At 48.4% G+C, this 22,503-nt stretch overlaps 1 protein-coding gene across 5 annotated transcripts in view; it reads left to right on the plus strand.

The window, feature by feature from the left end:
* Positions 1 to 20,763, plus strand: part of TNFRSF21 (TNF receptor superfamily member 21) — a 34,661-nt gene extending 13,898 nt beyond the window's left edge. For 4 of the 5 annotated variants that reach the window (XM_074820184.1, XM_074820183.1, XM_074820182.1 and 1 more), the window contains exons 4-7: positions 9,229 to 9,494; positions 16,175 to 16,228; positions 18,565 to 18,784; positions 19,685 to 20,763. In XM_074820184.1, the coding sequence (XP_074676285.1) occupies positions 9,229 to 9,494; positions 16,175 to 16,228; positions 18,565 to 18,784; positions 19,685 to 19,914 (770 nt within the window). In that variant the 3' untranslated portion in view covers positions 19,915 to 20,763. The remainder of the gene's footprint in view (positions 1 to 9,228; positions 9,495 to 16,174; positions 16,229 to 18,564; positions 18,785 to 19,684) is intronic. The other variant, XM_074820186.1, reaches the window with a different exon arrangement.
* Positions 20,764 to 22,503: the final 1,740 nt, after the last annotated feature.

Consider the following 22,503-nt stretch of genomic DNA (forward strand, 5'->3'; position numbering starts at 1 on the left):
ACACCTCCTTATGCGTGTATGGGTAAATGAGATGAAAGCCACTTAGTGTGGTGGTTTTGTTTTGTAGCTGTAGTTTTCCCTTTGATCAGCTCCTGAACAGATCGCAGCTTGGTGGCAGGAGCATCACGCTGGGAGGCAGGGCGAGGATGGAGGAGCTGCTGTGGAAACGCACCCCTGGGGACTCCATCTCTTCTGCACATCTGAAGATCTGGGGAGGAGTGATGGGGTTGAAAGTTTCACCAGTCTCAAACTCTGGTGACCTCAAGGTGTTGTGCCTAGACCACAGGTAGGGCAGAGATGGCCAGCAGCATCTCACAAGGGCGGGTGTGCCCATTGCTGCTAACATAATTTGGTAATTGCGGTTACACCTGGATAGGAGCAGCCCTGGGCTTGTGTGCAAACCCTAATAAGAGTCTGGCAGGCAGAGCATGAGATAAGGGATTAATGTCTGTCTCCCTGCCAAAACGAAGAGGCAGAAGGTGTTCATTTGGTTTTTTTCAAAGCAGTCTCTCTTCTGGCATCTGCATCTTAATAATCTGCAGATGACTGCTGGTCCTCTAATGTCAGCCTGCCCACCTTAGCAAAGTAAGACCCAGGCAGAAAGGGAGCCTGTTAAATTGGAAGGGGCAAGTATGTGCCAGGCACTGTGAGGAATATGGATGCTGTGGTACTGCTGAGCCTTAAAACAGGAATGTTCCCTTGCTGGAGCTTGTTTGACCGTGCGGGAGCTCTGCATTTCATGCTACCTTTGCTCCAACACAGGAGCAATGCTCTGCTTCAGAGTAGGTTGAAGCAGCATTTCATCTGCAACACAGACCTCTGCCATGGGAGCTTTGGGGTGAAAGCCGAGAAGTTAGAAAAAAAACATCTTCCTTAAACTACTTAACTTACAACTTTGCTCAGGTTTGCCCCAAACTCACCAACCTTTTGGGAATCTCTGTGGTTTCCAAAGGGCATATGCAGGAGCTGACCAAGGCTTCATGGTGAAAGGGAGCCTTGGAAAACATGAGCGAGGGATCTGTTTTGCTTAGAAAGGAGGAAACGTAATCATGTGCAGGTTTATCATATCTTGCTCTTCAGCCTTATTGCATTAGCAGGCCTGAAGACTGGTGCTTGATTACTTTTAATGTGTGCTGCTACATGAGCCATCTATCCGCAATGTGCGCAGGGCTGTGCGGAGCTGCCCTGGGAAGCTGGTATGTTTGCTCCCAAATCTGCTTTAAAAAAAAAAAAATTAACCCCCAAGCTATCCATGATCAAAATTCCTGGGTGGCCCCTGGCTTAATTTAATAAGGGATCGGGATTTGTGCCTGTCTGTTAAGGCACAGGGCTGAGTGTCGGAGACAGAGCAGCTCTGCAGGGAGAGGAGGGTCGTCCTTGTAGAAAAACACGCCGAGCCCGGGTTTCTTTTTCCAAAAACCCAGCACCGGTTTCTGCGCCAGGAGGGCTGTGATTTCTCACATCAGTAAGGCTCTCACACATAACTCCTCGAATAACAAGGCAGATTTTTCTTCCTCTCTTGCCAAAGCTTTTGGGGGGGGGGGGGGGGGGGAGGGGTGTGGAAATGCAGGAGGCAAATTTAATCCTTGGGGTGGCATCTGCAGGTGTCTGGATATTTATATGGCTCTGGCCGTGGCAGTGTGCTTGCTCAGGGTTACCAGCTGTCCGAGACAGTTATAATGAAGATTAACTCTGCGAAAGCTGTTTAAAATTTAATAATTACATAAAATACTTAAGCTAGCCATTCCCTTTTAAACCAAAGGAAGAGCAAGTCCACTCTGCAGATCCCCAATGTAGGGGGACACGCAGGGAGAGCATCCTGTGGTGGTGTGCAGGAGCTTGCGTGGGTCCTGGGAGAGTTGGACCACAGGTGCTGTTATAGAGGTGACGTCCACATAGCGTGTAGTGGGAAGGGAGGTCTTGTCTTGTGCTGACCCTCAGTTTCCCAGATCTGAAACACATTCATAACCGTGTGTGATTGATCACAGACCTTCCTTGACTGCCTGGTTTGGTTGAGTTATTTTCCAGAGAGTGTGTGGGAAGTGTTTGTCAGGAGTCCCTTTCCTGCCCTGCAAGATTATCTTTTTTTTAAAACAAAACAAAACAAACCTCACCATTTAGTGGTTTGTTGCCCAAACAGTGCTTGCTGAGGATGTGAATCACTGGCTCCTGGGAGGGTCTGATACCAGCACTGTCCTCCATGGGAAAACTAGCAAATTGCTTAACAAGTCTTCGTAACTGTGTCCTTTCCTCCTGTCCAGACAAAGGCTCTTGTTAGAATCATGGGAAGATTTGGGTTGGAAAGGACTTTCAAATACCATCTAGCCCAGCTCCCTGCTGTGGGCAGGGATATCTTTCATTAGACCAGGTTGCTCAGAGCCCCATCCAACCTGGCCTTGAACACTTCCAGGGAGGGGGCAGCCACAGCTTCTCTGGGCAACCTGTTCCAGTGACTCACCACCCTCACAGTAAAGAATTTCTTGCTTATATCTAATCTAAGTCTACCTCCTTCAGTTTAAAACTGTTGTCCCTTGTCTTATCACTACAGGCCCTGGTAAAAAGTCTCTCTCCATCTTTCTTAAAAGCCCCCTTTAAGTACAGAAAGGCTGCAACAAGGTTTCCCAGGAGTTTTCTCCGGGCTGAGCAACCCCAAATATCTCAGCCTTTCTTCACAGGAGAGGTGTTCCACCCTTGTGACCATTTTTGTGGCCCTGATCTAACAGGTCCCATGTCTTTTCTGTGCTGAGGACCCCAGAGCTGGGCACAGTACTCCAGGTGGGGGTCTCACCAGAGCAGAGTAGAGGGGGAGAATCACCTCCCTTGACCCGCTGGCCACTCTTGTTATGCAGCCCAGGATACAGTTGGCTTTCTGGGCTGCGAGCGCACATTGCGGACTCATGTCCGTCTTTTCATCCACCAGTACCCCCAAGTCCTCAGGAGAGCTGCTCTCAATTCCTTCACCCTCCAGCCTGTGCTGATACTGGTGATTGCCCTGACCCAGGTACATGACCTTGCACATCTTCCAAACCTCCTCATCTATGACCTGAAATATATTTGGGGAGAGGAGTTGAGTTTCCAATAACCTCCCCTTATTGGTGAAATTTTCAGTTTTTGGAAAGGCATTTGTGTCAGGGATTTGGGATTTCTAAGTGCTGGTTTGGCTGAGCCATGGTGTCTTGTCGACTGGAGTTTGGATGTGCTGCATCCTGGCTTGCTTGTACATGCAGGCTCTTGGTGTGTGCTCAGAGGTAAAAATAGGCTGCTGTGGCTGTGTTTCGCATGAGTCAGGAGGATATTTGGAGGAGGTAGGTGGACTGAACTCAGGAACAGAGCTGGGTTTGCAGTGATTTGGAGCTTTTATCTGAACATAGGGGCGGATTGAGCTGCATCACCGCAGTTCTCTTGTCTGACTTGCGTGTGCCCTTGGGCTGTGCTCTCCACCCATGATGCTTCATCCTCAAGGTCTGTGCAAGTGTTGAAATCCAGCCAGCCTGTTACAGTCAGGATTTGTCACTGCATGTGGTGTACAAATTAATATTGCCCATCTCTGGGATACCTGTGTCAGTAGGTAGGTGGTGGAAGCTCCAGGTGCTCCAGCTCAGATTGTTACTGAAATGGTGGAGGTCAGTTCCCAGAGGTGTCATGGGTGGACTGGTGGGACCTGTCCCTGCTGGTGAAGGGCTGGAGCATGCAGTCTCCTGAAATCCAGCCTTTCATGCATGAAGCTGGCTCTGGAACCCTGGGCAGATTTGCTGCTCGCTAGATGAGACTGTGCGCCACAGGTCCTGGAGGATCTCCTGAACTTTGCTTCCCAGCTGTATAAGACAGCCTGTAAGACCTGAACTGATGTTGTGTTAATCCTTTTCTCTGTGCCATCCCTTCATTATTAGGGGGTTGAGAGGACACATGGCTGGAGGGCTCTGTAGACTTGAGCATGAGATTTCCCTCAATAAGCACTCTTCTGAAAAATACAAATTATGTTTGGCTTGAGCTCCAGAAATGAAAATGACGGCTTTTTGTTTGTGAGAGGGTGGGGAGAGGAAGGAACCGAAGCTTCTCTGTGGCTAGGCTGTGGTTAGACTTTACCGTATCTGCTGCCAGGTGCTCGGGTGTAGCCTTCTGGCGGGGTAGCTTTTCCACTCCTCTTGAGTTTGCTTGAAGATGTGAAAAAGTAATGGCAGAGAAGAGAAATGGTCTCTTGCAGATATTGTACATAAGCATGCCAGCACTGCTGGTCATGGCCCCGTGCCGTGCTGGCCTCTTGCCCTGCTTGAGGCCAAATGATTGCAGAAGAACTGGGTTTGTGTCCAACCTGTGAATAGCAGGGCTATGGCAGATGAGCAAGGCTTGTCCAGAACAAGCTCAAGAGAGTCATTAAAAGCTCAGCCATGTCCCATGCGCTTGTGTGATGACCACCTTGGTGACATTCATGAGTGGAAGGAGTGACTGCTCTGTCTACACCAAACAGTGTACTGCAATGAGGTGGGAGGCATCCAAGGGAGCTGGAAATGGGTGGGAATTGTTTTGAACCAGATTCAAAATAAGCAAATGGAAGTCACTGAAATAAACTGAAATGGTGTTTATGGGGAAGATTGGGGCAGAGGTGAGCAGTGTGCTTGGGGCGAGGGACCTGTCTGTAGACCTGCCCTGCCTCTCCAGGAAGGTCCTTCCTTCAGCCCAGCATCCTTGCCGATGAGCTGGACGTGTATTCAGCAATGCTGTTAGCTTGTGCCACTCTGCAGGCATCTGTCCGTCTCTGGACTTGTCTCAATTTGCCTCAGTTTGCTCTGACTGTAGACGTGCCTGATTGCACCCATGTTCCTATGTGTGTACATACACCCTTGGGCTTCACATTTGCCTGTGCACAACACGTTGGCCTTGTCCTGGCTTGAAGGGGAGTCCTTCATTGCTCTGGGGTTATCACCACCTTAAAAATAATTAGGTGGTTACATGGAGTAGCCCATCACAACACTTAGGGAATTGCAATGTTCAGATAATGGCAATTGAAATGCCACCTGCCCGGGTACCCAAGACATGCATGGACGTTCTGTATTCTTCAGACGCTGTTGTTGCCTGCTCTGGGATGGCAGACAGCTCTGCTGGATGCAGCCATGGGGGTTTTACAGCAAGGGCTCCTTTTTAATTCCACTGTCTGAAGCAAGCAGAGTTGGGTGATAAATGGTGATGGTCCTTGATGGTGATGATGGAGAGGGTGATAGTGCCTCCTGCATTAGCAGCAGGTTGGTGGCTGCTCTGCCAGGCTGTTCCTGTGGCCCACGTTAAAAAAGGAGGACAACTCGAGCTGTTCTCCAGTATTGGCAAGCTCAGAGCAGCTTTAGCATTGTGCCGACGTGACTGTGACTGGCCTTGTATGGGAAGCATGAAATGGTTGGGTTAAAGCACCATCCCTGCTGAGCTCAGCCATTTTTATTGGGATTGCTGGGATCTGGAGGGCTTTGAGCATCATCTCTAGCCTTGGTGTTTAGATGAGCGTGGTGGGAGAAGGTCCACATGATTCAGTGGGTGGGGAGGACCCAGGACCTAAGGTGGAGCTCCACACACCCTGATGGGCACCTTCCCATCCCAACGGGACACTCCGGCACTATTAGTGCTCTGCAGAGTAACTTGTAGGGCTTCTGGAAATATGGAAATAGTAGGACTGTAAGCTTATTATAAGCATTAACATTGTATTTTAGTTTTGAACAAGTGAATTAAGTTACTGTAAATGACTTGAGCAGTAATACTTGGCAGTGTGCAGCCGCAAGTTGTCATGTAATGGTTTTAATCTTATTTTTCAAGAACAGAGGGAGCAATGGTTTTCTAACTGACTGGAGCCAAATCTGCGCTCATGTCTGTGTCTCTTCCACATCTCTCTGGGGTTTTGTTTGCACAATATTGTAGTGGATGTAGTGAACATATGAGGCTTAAATTCATTTAATAGTTGCAAGAAAATGAGTTTAAGGTTCTTATAGTATTAAGGTAGACATTTCCAAATTAGTTTTTAATGGAACATTTGTTTTCCAAAGATTATCATGCGCCATTAAGTCCTCTGCTGCGTGGTGCATTCTTGGGCCCTGGGATATTATTGCCAAGGGATATAAACATGTTTATGAGGCCACTTTATTGAACGGTGAGATTAAATACACTAAACTCGAAAATGTCAGTAGCAGCACGAGCGCTTTTTGTCATAAATCTTGTGTGAGAACACCAGGACATAAATGTCGTGCCACTGTGTAAAACTGGTGCAAATCAGCTTTTCTCACCAGTACAGCAGCTGTAAATACTGGGATTTATCAGCATTAAATACAGATAGCATATGGGTTTTTCCTTCCCTGGGAGGGCTAGATGTGCCATACAGGGGTCATAAAACAGCAGACTATGTTTTTATGCTTCTGTATGACTGACATGCATGGGAGTGGGTGTGGGCAAATCTCCCACCCAGCTGTAATGCTTCATCTCGCCGTGGGGCAGCACTGTCGGGGGTGGGGGGGGACCCGACTGCTCATTTTATATATGTGTGTGTATATATATATACACACACTTATATACATATATATAAAAATAGTATTATCTGTATATCTCTATATATCATTCAACCCAGGAAAAAATAATAATCCCTGAATATGAGAGTAGAAAAAACACTGCAAGATTTATGCACTGAGATAACGACTTATGCACTATATATAGTTATATCTCAGTGCATAAGTCGTTATCTATATATATCTATTATCTATATATATCTATATAGAGAGATATATATATAAAAGGTAGTACCAGACCTGCTTGTCCCTCTGCGTTGCTGGCATTGCCTTGGTGCACAAGCCTTGCAGAGCTTTTTCTACCCTTGTATTCAGGGATTTTTAATTTTTTTTTTTCCCCCTAGGTTGAGTGATAATATTGTCAGCAGCATAAACCCAGTGTTTTGCTGCTTTTATGTCAAAAGCAGCTGAATTTGCTCGTGATTCCAAACCCAAGTTGGCTTTTGGCCTTCTTACTGACACAGGTGTGTGATATCTGAAGGTGCAGGGCTTGGCTGCCAGTGTGATTTGGGCTGCTTGTCCTTCCTGCCTGGATGCAAATGCATCCAGCGAGAGGAATTTGGGATTTGCCTGGAAGCCTGCAGGCAACCTGTGTCATCTTGAACTGAGAACCGCTGGGTCTTTGTCTTAGTAATGGCAAGAGTTAACAAGACCTGGCTTAACTCCTGCTACTGTGTTGAAATGTGATGGGTGATAGCATCTATTTATGTGCCTCAGATAATTAACCCCATCATAAATCTCAGTAGCATTTTCGCAGCCTTTTCTTGTTTCTTAACGCTGGGGAACATTGTCTTTGTCTTGGGTTTATTTTGAATAATGAAGGTGGCTTTTTTTCTTTTTTTCTTTTTTTTTTTTTTTTTTTCCCCTCCCTTCTGAACCTTCCCATACTGAAAACCAAGCCCTGTGGTTGGTTTGTTTCTTGGGGGACTCTGCATCCCCTGTGCTGGGCTGGTGGGCTGAGCTTTTATGGTAGGAGAAACCCCGACCCTTGCATCTCCATGTGAGATAGTAGGTGCACATGGCTGTAAATCAGCTGGGGAGGGAGGTGTGATGGTTATGGTGGGAGGAGGGTAGGCATGTGCAAAGTGCAGTTTGTACTTTGGTGTTGCTGCTGTAGAGCAGGTTGAACACCGGCTGCAGATGCACTGATCACGGTGGAGTCATGGCTACGTTATCTAGCTCGGAAATGAAAACAAAACTCTATATATAGCAGGTCTTGATAAGCTTGCCTTAATAATAAGAAGGATTTGGATCAAAAATATCTCTATGAGTCTGTGTAGGGGTTTTTTTATACATGTGTATGTATGTGCTTTTACATGCACACATAAAACATGTAATATCTAGAGATATATGAAATGTATATATACACATACATATATAAAAATATATCAGGCCATATAGGTTTATGTGTATGTATATACACACTATATATGATATTGATATTATGAGATAAAAATATCATATATATCTATGCATACACACATATATGTATAAAAAAGATGCAAATATATACATCAGGCTGTATTGTTTCTATCTTTTTTTTACATGTATATATATGTACGTGTTTATTTGGCTATATCAGGGCTGCAACCTGAAGGTGCAGTTGGGAGGTCTGGTCTAAACTGCGTTAGAAATTGTTAAATTTTAGGCTAGCAGGAAAGACCTTGGCTATGACATTTCTCTGTAAGCAGCTGTTTTGGCTGACACAGCTGTTGTGCCTGCAGAGGGAAAGAGAAATAGCCCCTGTAGCAACTGAGGCATGCTGGCTCACGAAGAACCCAAGGTGTGGTTACATCTCTGGAAAAAGTGAGTTTCTCTTTGCAGCTCACCTACACCAACCCTTTGTGTGGTTGTGAAACAAGGTGTTGCTCAGCTTGATAAAACAGGGTTAATTAGCTATTACGAAGGAGGTATGGCTTTATTTGAAGGTTTAACTCTTGACCTTAGACTCAAGAATAAGAGTGCTGTTTGCATTGCCCTCAAAGCTTACAGGGAGGAAACCCTCACCATCCTGAACCAACATGTCTCAAGGGCCTTTCTGGGGGAAACTCTGCCTTTTTGCCCTTCAGATCCCCTACCGGATCATCCATTCACCCAACACTCACTTGATGCTGGGTCTTCCGTCCCATAACTGAGTCATGCCCACCAGTCTGCACTGGAAACAGCTCCAAGTCTGACTGTAGCTGCTATAGGTGCTCTGTTATGGAAATATTCATCTTTATAGAGATGCTTTGGTGACTCACCTCTTAATCCAGCCGCTGTTCAAAGCAGTGGCTGTGATGGAAGCGTATGGGCAAGCACGTTGCTATCTCTCCTGTTCCTACAGCTGTGCGTTGGCTGAGCACCAAGGTTTTTTCTGTGCTGGAGAGTGCAGGAAATTTTTATGGTTAAATTAACATGGTTAATTTTGGAGTGCGTGTGCCTTGATTGGAGCAAGCTATGGGTCTGTCACCCTTCACTTGCATAGCAGGTGTTGAGCATGTTACGGGTGCTTCTTGTCTGAAGAGCTCCTTGCGGGCTGGACTCACGAACGATCTTAAAAATAATAAAATAATCTCCAAGCAAAGACCAACCAAAGAAAAGTAAAGCATGGCAATTTGAGGTTGGGAGAAGCTTTGCTAAAGCTTAGGTAGACATGCTGGGAGGCTGCAGACCCCCGTGGCTCACCTGTAGCTCTTCTGCCCCACAGGCATTGACATCCTGAAGCTGGTGGCAGCCCAGGTGGGGAGCCAGTGGAAGGACATCTACCAGTTCCTGTGCAACGCCAGCGAGCGCGAGGTGGCAGCTTTCTCCAACGGCTACGCGGCCGACCACGAGCGCGCCTACGCTGCCTTGCAGCACTGGACCATCCGTGGGCCCGAGGCCAGCCTGGCCCAGCTCATCAGTGCCCTCCGCCAGCACCGCCGCAACGACGTGGTGGAGAAGATCCGAGGCCTGATGGAGGACACCACACCGGTAATGACGGGCTGGGCTTCGCGTGCTCTGGTCTGGCATGGTGCACGTCTTGCCTGGCTGTGGCGAGCACGTGGGTATGTGGAAACCTGGCTGCGGCCTTGAGCTTAGCTAATAGCCGAGTAGCTGGACTCCATCTCCCCCTGGAGCTCCTCAGGGACTTAAATATAAGCCTTACTTTACTGTTGAGCAAAGATTTGCCAAACTTTTGAGCAAACTTCGTCAAAGTCTTGACAAGCTCTGGAGTCCTGTATGTTGCAGTGTGCTTGTATCTTTGAGGGTCACCGGGAGGGCTTTGTGCTTGAGCCCTTGTGTTGAGGAGACAGAGGAAAAAGCATCCCTCTTTCAACTTGCTCTTAAATGCTGTTGCTAAATCCTCAGGACTTTGTGAGAAGGGCCAAGCATCCACCAAGTGGTGGTGGTGTAGAGCAGCAAATTGCTTCCTCCAAGGCAGTGACTGGTGGCATAGCGGACTCCATGCATGCTGTCCTCCAGAGTTGTTGCCCTTCTGTGGCAGCTCTGGCCTTAAAACAACCTTTCCCGTATTTTTGGAAAATAAATTGCTGCAGGATATCCTGCAGCAAGGTCTTGGTGGGGTGTAAGTTGTTGGGAGCTGCCTCAGTGACCTTTGTGGTTTGTTTTGGCCACCGCTGCCTTACTTGTCAGTGTACTTCTGGGGTTTTGGCTGTGATAAGTTGGTGGTTTTCTGGAAACATTTTTAAAGGTGATGAATGAGGCGTCTTCTGAATGTGGAAGCCAATGGGATAACACAGGGACAGAGGTGGGAGCGGTTGAGGGAGGGCTGTTTCCCCTAAATCAGTTGGTGAAACATCTCCCTTTGGCCTTAGCAGTGACTCAGACCTAAAGGGGAATGGGGGGTGGTGCTTGCAAATCTCCCTGGGCACTTGGTGGGGGCTTGGCAAGGTGGACCTTCGTGTATAGCAAAGACTGTGGGGCAGAACATTTGTCAGGGCAGGGGATTCCCCCCCCCCAAATCCCATTTTGACCATCCCAAACTTCCTTCTATAAGAGGCACCGTGATCCCTTCACCGTGTTGCATATCTCACGTCACTTCATTTCCTGTGCTAAACATTTTGGTCCCTCACAACCACAGTGTGAAATCACAGGTTTTGATGTGTTAACAGGAGTCCTGGGCTTGTGTTCTTGAGAGACCCCCAAGTCAGGTGCGTGCCAAGCATCACCCCATGCATCCTGCCCAAATTTTGGATAGGTTCACTTTGCCAGCTCCCGCATCACTCCTGCTCCCATTCAGTTGCTGTTTTCTTCCTTCCAGCTCCTAGTAATTAAGCAGCATGTAGCTTTCTCATTTCCTGCCACACTCCGAGATAATTTTTCTTTATATCAAAGATGGAAAAAATGAAATTAAAAGCCTGAGACAAAGCTATGGTTAGGAAAAGGAGAAGCAGAGAAAATTGTCATTTTGCACACGTGAATTAAAGTTTCCAGTGTGTGCAGTGTCCCAGAAGGACACATTGTCTTCTTGCTCTCCTGGAGCAGGTAGTAACATCTGTCCTCCTAGTTACTGCTTTGACTTTGAAAACTACAGCAAAGCGTTGGGCTAGGACATCAGATGAAACGTGGGGCTTGTTCATGAGCACAATGCCTAATTAACAGACTTGGGCTATGCGGTGTTCAGTGTTCCTGAGCGTTGCACTGTTTTGGCCAAGACTGTCAGGTGGTGCTTCTCAAACAGCACAAAAATGTGGGTGGTAGCTCTAGGAACATGTTTTATTGGGTGACCTGTTGGGATGGTGGGTTTGTTGGGTGACCTGTTGAGATGGTGGACTCCAGACGATGGAGTAACCATGAGCTGTTGGCTTGCATGTCTTCAGAGCGGATGCTCTGAAGAATGAACAAACCCAAATCTCAGGGATGCTTGTATGGAAGTCTTCTGGACTTCCTGACCAGCTCTCCTGGAGGACGTTTTTCTTTTTTTAAAACAGTGTGTTTCATTCCTCAGAATCCAGCAGCACCTGGAGCCTGATGGTTCCCCACCACTTCACTTGCTTTCCTAGAAATTGGTAAAATAGGGTTGCTGATCTTTTGAGCAGGTGGCTCAGGTGGATCCACGTGAGAAATGGGGCTCATTTCAGCAAAGGAGGTGTTTTTAAAAATTCACTTGAGCTGGCACATCCTCCTCCCCCGTGCATGTGATCAGGCTTTTTCGGATAAGCATCCCTCATGATCAACCTTAGGTGTTGGCTGTTCCCCTGCCCTGAAGGTCCTGGAGCAGTTGCTGCTCTGCAGCTCTGTGTGGGATGTCAAAGCTCGAAAGCACCCCAGGGTGCAGATTCAGCATGACAGCACATTGTATTTCTGCAAGGTATTACCTGCTGTAACCTGTCTACCTCCTCTCACTGAGTTGGCTCCTGCACTGTGGCTGCAGGCAGTGATGGAATGGCCCTGGGAGGGATGCAGAAACCTTGGGGAAGCAGCTTGTGAAAGGGAGACTGAATCCCTGTAGCCTCGTGCCATTGGCTGAGCTGCATTGCAGCGGTCCAGAGTGGCCGGGGCAGCCAATTGCTCAATGCCGGGAGCAGGCATTGAGGTTGATTTTTAATCTGCTGGTTGGAAAGCCTTTAATTAGAGCTAATTCAAGTTTGATTCTCAGTGATTTGTCTGTCCAAATGTAGACAAATCGAGGAATTTTCTCTCCATACAAGAGTGGTTTGATCTGAAGGAGCAGGTCGCCCCATTGGTGGCAGATGTAGATCCTGCGCTGCACCTCTCCAGCAACCTGCCCTGCAGAAACAGTCTTGCAAAAAAGCAAACAAAAAATAATAAAAGAGCTTTTTTGAGCTGTGGAAGGAGTGAGGGCTCTCCTAAGCAATGCAAATGCATATGTCCTCCCTGTAGCTAACAGTGTGAAGCCTTTGTGGTGACCAACCCAGCAGCAAGCATCCAGTGTGTGCTGGTGTGTCATAGTGAGCCTGGGCAGGATGTCTGGGTGGCTCTGCCATCCATGATACCTTTGGCTCTTGCCCAGCATCTGTGGGTGCAAATGGACACTCCCCCATCTCTCCCCATGGCCCTGAATCATAAGAAAGCACCAACACTCCCAACTCTTAGGTAGAAATTCTGTTATTGGATGACATAACTCTTAGACAGCAAATTAGTACCCTAAACCCAGCTGGTGTCCCTTCACCATCCCAGCCCAGCCGCTATCACATCTTTGTCCCAGATCTTTTATCTGGCATCTGGCTTCAGCCCGTGAGACCTGCGGAGGCAAAGCTGCTCTCTGCTGTAGTGCCCCATTCCCTCAGTAGCCTTTTGGGCTGCAAAATCCAAATATTTACAACCCCCAGATGGAATAAGGGAATTAATGGGAGTCTCTGGAGCGTTAAAGTATGTGGCAGAAACATTTTCCTTTGGGTAGGGAAGAGCTCTGCTGAAGGCTCGCCTTTTTTAGCTGCAGGAGATTATGCTGGTTTTGCATCGTGCTGAATGAATTTAGGTTAAAACGAGATTAGCCCTCTGAATCGCTTTGCTAGGGTTTTTTTGTAGCTGATCCAGAAAATAATGGTGAGCGCAGCAGTTCTTGGAAGGTATTTTTTTGAGGTGTGTTTAACTCACAGGGCTCCTGTTAAAGGTTGGCCCCAGCCATGAGCACTTCTCCAGCCTGAGGTTTGCAAAATCTCTCCCCTTGCAGGCAGGCTTGACAGGGAGCAGCTTGCACACCTGGGCACTGCCTAGCGAGCACAGGCACACCCCAAATTAGTGGTGCTGACAACAACAAAAATAAGGGACAGAGTCGGGGAAAGGGAGAGTTTTTTCACTGCTATCCCAGCAAATTGCAATTCTCCATTTTGACATTAAAATTGGAAAAGTTCAGTGCAGCGCAGGCACTGGGTAGTGGGATTTTTTTTGGGGTGCATAACAGCATTTTGTAGATACCACTGGGTGTCTGTGCTTGCCAGAGCTGGTCTGGGACATTGCTGGCACAGCTGGCCATGTTGGCTACCATATGTGTCCTACTGTGAGCAATGCTTTAAGCTCTTATATATTCATTTATGGTTCTGCTGGCCTTGGCTGAAATATTTCAGGGAATGGATGGTGGGGAAGCAAGCAGCCTTGCTCAGGGCATTCAGCAGCGCAGCCTCAGCAAAGCTTAAAAAAAAAAAAAAATATTAGTAAGGGAGATGTTGAAAATGGAGAGGGGGAGGCTGTGGCCCCGAGCCCAACAACATTTAGGTCTGTGGCTAATTGCACACCACAGATAATCCCATAAATTGGCAGATATGTCAGGGCTGGGTCTGGTGTGAGGTTTAAGCCTTGGGATTTTTGGGGGGTGCCAGAGGAGAAGAGGATGTGAAAGCAGCCCTGTGTCCAGACACACAGCTGTGGCAAGTGCCTTTTGGCTCCTTCCTCTTTTTCGGGTCAAAATGCTGGGATGGGGTTCAAAAGCCTGGAGCAGCATTCCCCAAATTCAGCCCCTGACAGCTCCTGCCTAACCCCTTCGTTTCCTCTTTTGGCAAAGCAGAACTGGGCTGGACCCAGTAATTAGCAACTAACTTTGTGCTGTGTCAACCTCACACCTTGGTGGCGGAGCGAGGGTGAAGCTGTTGGATGGATTTCCCAGCTGGGGGGCTGCAGTTTGGGGGCTGGGAAATGCCCAGGCAGCCAGGAAAAAACAAAATTGCATGCAGTTTTTCCTTCTGGACTTGCATCAGGTTTTATTTGAGGCACAAAGCTGTAGGATAGTGGCCAGAGCCCTGGGGAAGGGGTAGGGCCAGTTGGGTTTTGTTGGAGTGAGCTTCACTGTTTTCACAGAATCACAGAATCATCTAGGTTGGAAAAGACCTTTGAAGATCATCCAGTCCAACCATTAACCTAACACTGACCGTTCTCAACTACACCATATCCCTCAGCGCTGGGTCAACCTGAAGGTTCCTCCAGGTTTGCTCTAAACCATGAGTCAATTTTTGTCAAACCAAGGTTGGGTTTGAACCAGGCTGGACAATGTGCAGTAAACAAAAACTTAATAATTTATAAAGTAATATAAATAATATAAACACAAAAATAAAAACTTTATAGTAGATGCAGTTGTATTTGAGGTTTCCCTGCAGTGGTAGCCACATCTCCTTGGGTCTGTGTATTTGCAGTATAATGGGCTTGGGAGCATAAGATGAAACTAGAAGATGGTGGGGTCATAACAGGCCAAACTCGGTACTGACTTACTCAGCCTGTAAATGAGTTTGGCTCTTCGTCATGGCTTCATCAACTCTTCATCATGGTTTGAGCTGAAAAAACGGGTGGGCAAATCCATATAAAGGAGAAGCCACCAGAAGCTCTCCTGCTTGGAGAAGCACCTGGCTGGCCAGGGACAGTGAAGAAGAGCTGCTTCCTCCATGGATGGCTGTGTTTTGGTCTTGGTGTCTAAACCCTCCCCAGACCCGGCATTGCCTGTCCTGGGTCACGTGAGACTTGACTTGAGTCACTCTTCTCCAGGGCTGCCTTGTGTTCAGGGATGCCGGCTCCACCACAGAGCTGGTGTCAAGTGCTCTTCTGAAACCTGGCCAGTGAGGTGAAGGACACAGAGAGGACATTGGGGTTTTCCCACCACAGGCTGCTGAGCCTCCTTGTGCCCATCCCATCCTGGTGAAGGGCTTGCCTGCTGCTCTGCAGCACCTGCACACCATCGCTGTGTCTCCTCTGCCACCTTGGCAAGACCTTGTGGCCTAGCCAGCAGCGTTTCACCTTCCAAGGTCTGGTCTGCCCTGGAGGTGGGACCCCCAAACACCACATGCACCATGAAGCTGCTCATCCAGGGAGATCCTCCCTGTGCCTGTGGGGACCACAGCAAGAGCATCCCCCACCAACACCACCCTGCATCCACAACACTGCCCGCTCAGGGCTGCTGCCCAGCCCCACCGTGCCTCATGTGCTGGGGTTTCTCCTCCCGCATCCCTGCGGAGGTGTAGCAGACCTGGGAATATAGGGCTGGTGTCAGCCAGGTGTCATCTTTTGGCAGGGAATCCGGGAAACGGCCTCCTCGGTGCTAAATTTATCCCCCCGCATCCCGGGAGGGTGCACAGCCACCCTCTGCAGCAGCAAACCTGCCACCGGCTTTTATTACCGCCTGGTTGCTGCAGGAGGAATTACAGGGAAGCATTGCCCAAGGGAGGGTTGGTTGGTTGTTTTTTTTAAATGCTTATGACTGCTGCTTCCTAACATTAGCACAGCAGCTGCAGTTTCTGTTTGTCCAAGTTGAGCTTTTATTGCGGTACAGTAAAACGAAGGCAGATAATGGGACCAACCAGTTCAAACAGAGCTGTTGGGAGCAGCTGTGAAAAGAAAACAAAGCCAAGCCTATGTCCTCTGTACCCGTGCCCTTCTGTTCCCTTTTCTTCCTTTTAGTAAGGACCTTCAGACACCCTGAGCTGCTTAGAACATCCTCTCACATGCATTGGGATCCAAGGGGATGTTGGAGCTTGAGCCACATCCTAAAGGGCTGAGAGTACACAGGAGCTTTTAGGATTTTTTTGTTTTTGGCATTGCAAGCCTCTTGCTGCAGTGCTGAAAAAAAAAAAAAAAATTGGCAGAGCACTCTAGTACGACTGACTGGTCGCCGGAGACTGCTGATGCGTCAAAGCCACCGCGGCGCCTTTGGTTTTCACGCTGGACCCCATGCATCTAACAGTCTCCCGTATGTCTGTCTGCAGGTGCAAATGCAGCCTCAGTGGCAAGCGCAGGACCCCTGCAACGATGACGGAAAGGTGAGAAATGTGGTGGCTCTGGAAAGGCAAAAGGGCTGCAGAGGGTTGGGTATTTTTTCCAGCCAGAGCTCGGTTTCGCTTGAGCACTGCCGTTCTTAAAAATAGGAATGGCCAAGGTGGTTTCAAGCAAATGAGTCATGGGCTATGAATAGTGTATTTTTACACCTATTCCACAGGCTTCACCTCACAGCAACCTTTTGCTTTCCCTGGCCTTTCAAAACCCTCATTCCCACTCGCTTTCTTCCCGCGGTTTAAATATTAACACGCATCCGAGCATCCTGTTTGCTTTGCCTCAAGCTCACAACCATTCAGCTATTTGGAAGGCTTTGGGCTCCCGGGACGCCTACAGTCAAATAACCTTGGCTGATTTTTTTTTTTTTTTTCCTAGTGTGCTTTAGCAGCTGTTTAATTAAACTCCAAATGACTCGCTTCTGGGAAGGGTTTTTCCCCTCTGCTGGGAAGGCAGAGCCGGGGCAGCCGCCTGCTCCCTGCCCTCTCTGTAATTGCTCCTTGGCCGTTGGGCCCCTTTTTGGAAATCAGGAGGTGGGTTTGTGGCTGGATATTAAATAGATGAGTTGCATGAGGAAAAACTAACCCCTAAAGCCTGTTTGTTGGTTTTTTTAAAGGGGAAATCTGAGCGTGTTGCAATTTGGAAAGCAGCCAGCCACTGTTCTGGTCCTTCCCTTGCTTTTCCCCAATAGGCAATAGGCTGATTCTCGTCGATGAACTGTATTGGGAAGGGAGTTTCAGAGGAGAAGGCAGATTCTTTTAATTAAAAATTAAAGCTGACTTTTATTTTTAACGTGTCTATTGCGTAACATGCTGAGCTAGAACAAATCCTCCCCTGTTTATTTTCAATGAGGGGAAAAAAAAAACTTTTATTCTACCAGGAGCAGGCTTCAATGTTAATTTAATTTGAACTAATGGGCGTCTCAGCAGACATGTGATTTGTGGGTGGCGGATTCCTCGACATGGATGAGGAATGTGCAGGCACATCCATGCTGGCGTGGAGGTGGCTCAGCAGCTCCCTTTCCCACAGCCTTTAATCCGAATTTTTAATTTTAATCCTTGGGTAGTAGGCAAAAGCATGTTAGAAGGAATAGCCTGGTCTTCCCTCTGTAGAAAGAGAAAACAGGGTTGCAGAATGCTGTTGGGAGAGTGGGCTGCATGCGGACAGCGCTTGCAGTTCTGCTTTGTTGCAGCTTGAGCAGGGGTCTGGGGTTTGAGAAAAGTTAAATATTAGATGGTCCTTAAAGCAGCCTGCTTGGGGGGCCCTGGTGACCTGCAGAGGTGCCCAAGCTGCCAGCCATGGATGTGGGGACACTGCCCCAAGCTTCTCGTCCCTGTGGGGGATGGGAACCAGAAGTGCTCTGCTTGAGATTTGCACCCCGAGGGGATGCTGAGAGTTGGAGGAGGGTAGATAACCTTGTGTTAGGAAGGAGATACAAGAAGGAAGATGGAGCTCAGTGAAATTAGGAAGTGGGTCACGCCAGCACCCAAATGGTGCTGCTTCCCAGCACAGCGGGTCCCAGCAGTGCTTGCTGCTCCCTGTGTCTTCGGGACCATGGAGCCAAACGGTTGCCCTTGGCTCGCATCATGGTAGCAAAAAGCAAAGGCACTTGGGTGATTTTGTGGTCAATGCCAGCCAGCCCCTGCTTGTTCTTCCTGGGCTTGACCTTGGAGTCTGGTGGGATGGATTTCACCATCACACTTTAATGGGGTGCTCACAGGAGCAAGGGTGAGACAGGGCAAACAAATCATTAACTTGAAACGTTACCAGTGCAGCTGGTCATAGGACTGTGCTGCAGTGGAGATCCCTGAGGGGTCTTGCAGCTCTTGCCCTGCAGCCTTGGCACTGGTTGGAGGTGTGGAGCCCAGCTATGACTTGCTTTTAGCAAATGATAGCTATGGAGCAGGTTTTCTGGGGGAGCTTACCTGCTTGGGCATCATCACCTGTTGCCACCAAGAGCTGTGCTTTTGGGCTTTAATAAACTGAGTGAGAAGGAAAACCAAGTTAACGTGCTCTGCTGTGGTTGTGTGTGCCATCCTGGTGCTGCGATTGCTCCTACCAAGGATGCAGGTTGCATTACCCCTCCTGCCTGCTGAGTGCTGACGTGCCAAATGCCAGCACTGATGTCCACCCTGGGTCACCTCCAGTGCCTGTTGTGGATCAACAGGTCCCCTGGGAGGAGGAGGCGGCCACCCGAATGCGGCAACTGCTTGCCAAGGATGGGCGGGGGTGTGTTGAAAGCTGGGATGCAGATGGTTTTAAGTGCTAACCCACTGCACAGCATCTCCACCGAGTTAATTTTCCCCTATCTTTCTTCCCCCCAAAGCTGGAAGCTGACAGACTGGCGCTGCCGGTGAGCCCCAGCCCGATCAGCCCCACGCCCAGCCCCAGCCCCAAGCCCCCTGAGGCAGCCGTCCTCACCGTGGAGCCCTCTCCTTCGGAAAAGAAATGCTTCTTCGTCGACGAAGCAGAGCCCCTCCTGCGGTGCGACTCCACCTCCAGCGGCTCCTCCGCGCTCAGCCGGACAGGCTCTTTTATTACCAAAGGTACCAAAATCATCCCAGGGGGGAGCGGGAGGACTGAAGGGATGCCACAGTGTGTCTGCTGCAGTCAACACACGTGACAGAGCTGCCCAATATAATATAATTAAAATATATAACTGGGAAAACTGGCTCTCCAGGATACGTTTATCACATCCTTGTCCCAGACCAGAATATCCTGTTAGCAAAGATGATACAGGTTTGAGAGGGGAAAACACCTTTGAAGGCTTTTAACTCTTTGAAGTGCTGCCAGAGAAGTTGTAGCATCCCTAGATGTTTGTGGGGATTCCGCCTGACTTTTGGCTTTTGCACTGGCCTGTGCATTATTGCATGAGATGAAACCAGAAAAATGTAATTTCAAGATCTGAATTATTAGTTTGGGTTTTTTTCACCCTTGGTCCTGCTTTCTGCAGTGTGTGACTTGAGATGTAAATCACTGTTAGTCCCCCACACTTTTTTGAGGGGGTTTAGTTTACTGCATTTAACTTGCTGCATTTAATCTTCTTTAACTTCTGATGAAGGTGAAACACTGAGTTCAATCAATCTACTAAATTTATACTTGGGTGCGGAAATGAAGCTGACCCAACAAAAACAACTCAAAAGAGCAGAATTCAGCTTTTTTGGCTCCCCTTCCTCTTCACTTTTCCACATTGGCCATTCAGCATTTATAAATGCTGTATTTGCTCTGGCAGGATCCTGGATTAGGTGCCTCAGCAGTGCTGGCGGCTTCACCTTCTCCTCTCTCCATCGCTCATCACCCTCCACCTTTTCCCTCAGTTCTCCTTGTGGCATGTCTCTCTCCAGAGGTGGCACTGGGGGTGGAGCAGGGTCTCCAAGGAGAGCAAGCCCTGGTTAGCAGAGGTTTCTCGAGGAGTTTCTTGACCACCTTCTCCTTTCCTCCTACAGAAAAGAAGGACACTGTCCTGCGCCAGGTGCGCTTGGACCCTTGCGACCTGCAGCCCATCTTCGACGACATGCTGCACATCCTCAACCCTGAGGAGCTCCACGTGATAGAGGAGATCCCGCAGGCCGAAGACAAGCTGGACAGGCTATTTGAGATCGCCGGAGTCAAGAGCCAGGAAGCCAGCCAGACCCTCCTGGACTCTGTCTATAGCCACCTTCCTGACTTACTGTAGGCACTGGGTCACCACGCACTCTCCGAATATCTGCTAGAGCTAGCTTGGCACTCGTTAAGATGACTGACAATATGCAGGCAGGTTTTGTTGTAGAATATATGGCCAGTATTTTCGTTGAGGTGTCCTTGGTTTCTGGAGGGGGGGCAGTTTGCTAGCATTGCACCCCTCCACCTTAACTCTCGCTCAGTCCAAGTCTTTGCACCCTCTGCCCCCATCCCGAGCATCTCTTCTCCTTGTTCTCATTCCAATCAGATCAGTCGATGCACTTTAAAAAAAAAAAAAAAAAAAATCAGTTAATGAACTAAAAGACCATGAATCTGGTGTAATTTAACACATCGAATCGGGGATTGCTCTGTAACCCACTTCTTCTGTCAAAGCTGTTGCTCGGAGTGACTGTCTCCCACCACCTCCCTTTGCCTTGGAGCGGTAAATGGCAAAAACACGCAAAAAAACCCCAATTGTTGCTGGTTACTGTCTCTTAACGCAGCTAAGCTTCCCACCTGAGCTGTCTCTTTTTTTTTTAATGTACTATTGTATAGCTCATATCCATTGCTGAGATTTTACTAGCACGGTTATTTATTGTATGGTTTTCACCTGGACAATGCATCGTGCTCCTATAAGCTAAAGCAGAAGTGCTTTAACCGCAAAGAAAAGGGTCAGTCCCACCAACCTTTGAGGCGATGAAAAGGTCCTTTGCCTTCAGTTGAATGTAAGGAGTTTATCTTGCCTTGCCTCTGCGGGAACGGTGGGGCCCCGAAGGGAGCCGGTGCTGGATGTGAGGAGTCGAAGGCGGCCGCTGGTGGTCCTGCTCTCCTCGTGGTGTAAGACTTAAACCAAGCTATGCTTTTACACTCGTGTCTCTTGTTTTTTATACAGACGTGGCCGATAGGTTCTCCAAAGACCTTACCTGGTCTTAATAGTCTCTTCAAATCACACTTCACTTTTTATTAAAATAAAAGAGGTTGGGGGGTGGGGGAAAAAAGCTGCATCGTAAAAAGTCTGTCTGATTATATTTGCAACTATTATGCTCCCGTAACGAACAGTCTGTACTATGCTCAATTTGAAGAAATCATGATACAAGGGTGGCATGTGTCACCCTGTGGGAAGGGGTGGGAGTGGGGGAAGAGGGGAATGAATTGAAAAATTGCCTTCCAGTGTACTAATTTATTAATAAATACTAGGTGTTTGTTACTTGACATGATTCTGCGTTAACCTCCTTAACACCTGCCTCTGCTCAGGGTCACCTGGGTTGGAGCAGGGGGTGCTCAGGGTGCCTGTGGAGGGTTTGGGGGTATGAGAATGTGTCTCCTTTAGCTTTAAGGCCAGAATGTGATTGCTTTCTGTTGACAACACTGCCTTGAGCCCCCGTGATCACTGCTGGAGCTCTCTGCAGCTGGCAGGGGGATGCTTCCCTGCGGGGCAGGTCCCCTCACTGAGCTGGGGTGGGGGACATGTGTTAATCCCTGTAGTGGTGAGCAGATCAGATGGCTGATGGGGCTTCCAGGGTTGGTTTTTGCAAGCTCTCAGAGGCTTTGCAGGCATTTTGGGGGGGGTGAAGTATTAATTTTCCAGGATGCAGCTGCTGTGCTGAGTCACTCCTGAGCAAAGGTCTTGCAGTCACAGCATTTGTCTTGCCCTGTTATGTTACCAATGTCCTTAAAATCTCCAACTCCTAATAACTCATCCCTTGTTACTCTGTCTACAAATGGAAACCTTAATGGGACAAATGCTTCTGGTTTATAGTACTGTCATTTTGTATACTTAGCTCTAGAGTGTTTTCCACTGTACTGTGTTTTTCTTCTGGCTGGCATTGAAATTTGCTGTTACAGGTCTATACATAGGTACAGGATTAGAACTTTTCAACACATGGACAGATGAAATACAGTGCAAAATAGCAAGAGCCTTCATTAGGAGTGCTGGGGTGGGGTTTTCCCTCAATGGCAATGAAGCATTGAGCTCTCTGTGGCTGCAACGTGTCTTCAAAGCATCACAAAGAAATAGTGAGCATGGCTCATGTGCCTGGCATACACCAAGTTGCTAAAAGCAGTATTTTGAGGTGGGGCCCAGTACCACCCTGTTGGCAAGTGGGTTTTTTTTAATCTCTGTGTTGGGAGCAGTGGTGGTTGCTGTTGATCAGCCTGGGCAAGAACTGACAAAGGGAGGGAAGGCATGCGATCGTGGGCTCAAGCTTAAGGCAAGCACAAACGGCTGGCTTTAAATCATCCTTAGCAGGTTCTCAGAGTGAGTCCAGCTGGGAAACTGGGGATTTGTCCTTTCTGATAATCCAGGTTCTCCCAGGTAAACCCATGGGTTGTAAGCACCAGAGCCATCATGTCACCCTCTCATGGCCCCATCCCGCAGCTCCGCTCCCCATCCTGGCAGCTGCTTGTGTTTTCTGACAGGCTTTGAAGGTAAAGCAAAAAAAAGGGTCCTGGGAAGAGGATTTAGTAGCCAGCTGAAGAAACACCACGAAGCAGGCATGTTGTGGAGGTGCCTTTGGCCAGGAGATGCCAAGGAGGCACGAGGAAGCTGTAAAAACGGACGCAGGTGGGTCCCTGGGCTGTTGGGATGCGTTTAACTCCTCTTGGT

Source organism: Strix aluco, chromosome 3 (genome assembly GCF_031877795.1).
Source record: "Strix aluco isolate bStrAlu1 chromosome 3, bStrAlu1.hap1, whole genome shotgun sequence".
NCBI lineage: Eukaryota > Metazoa > Chordata > Aves > Strigiformes > Strigidae > Strix > Strix aluco.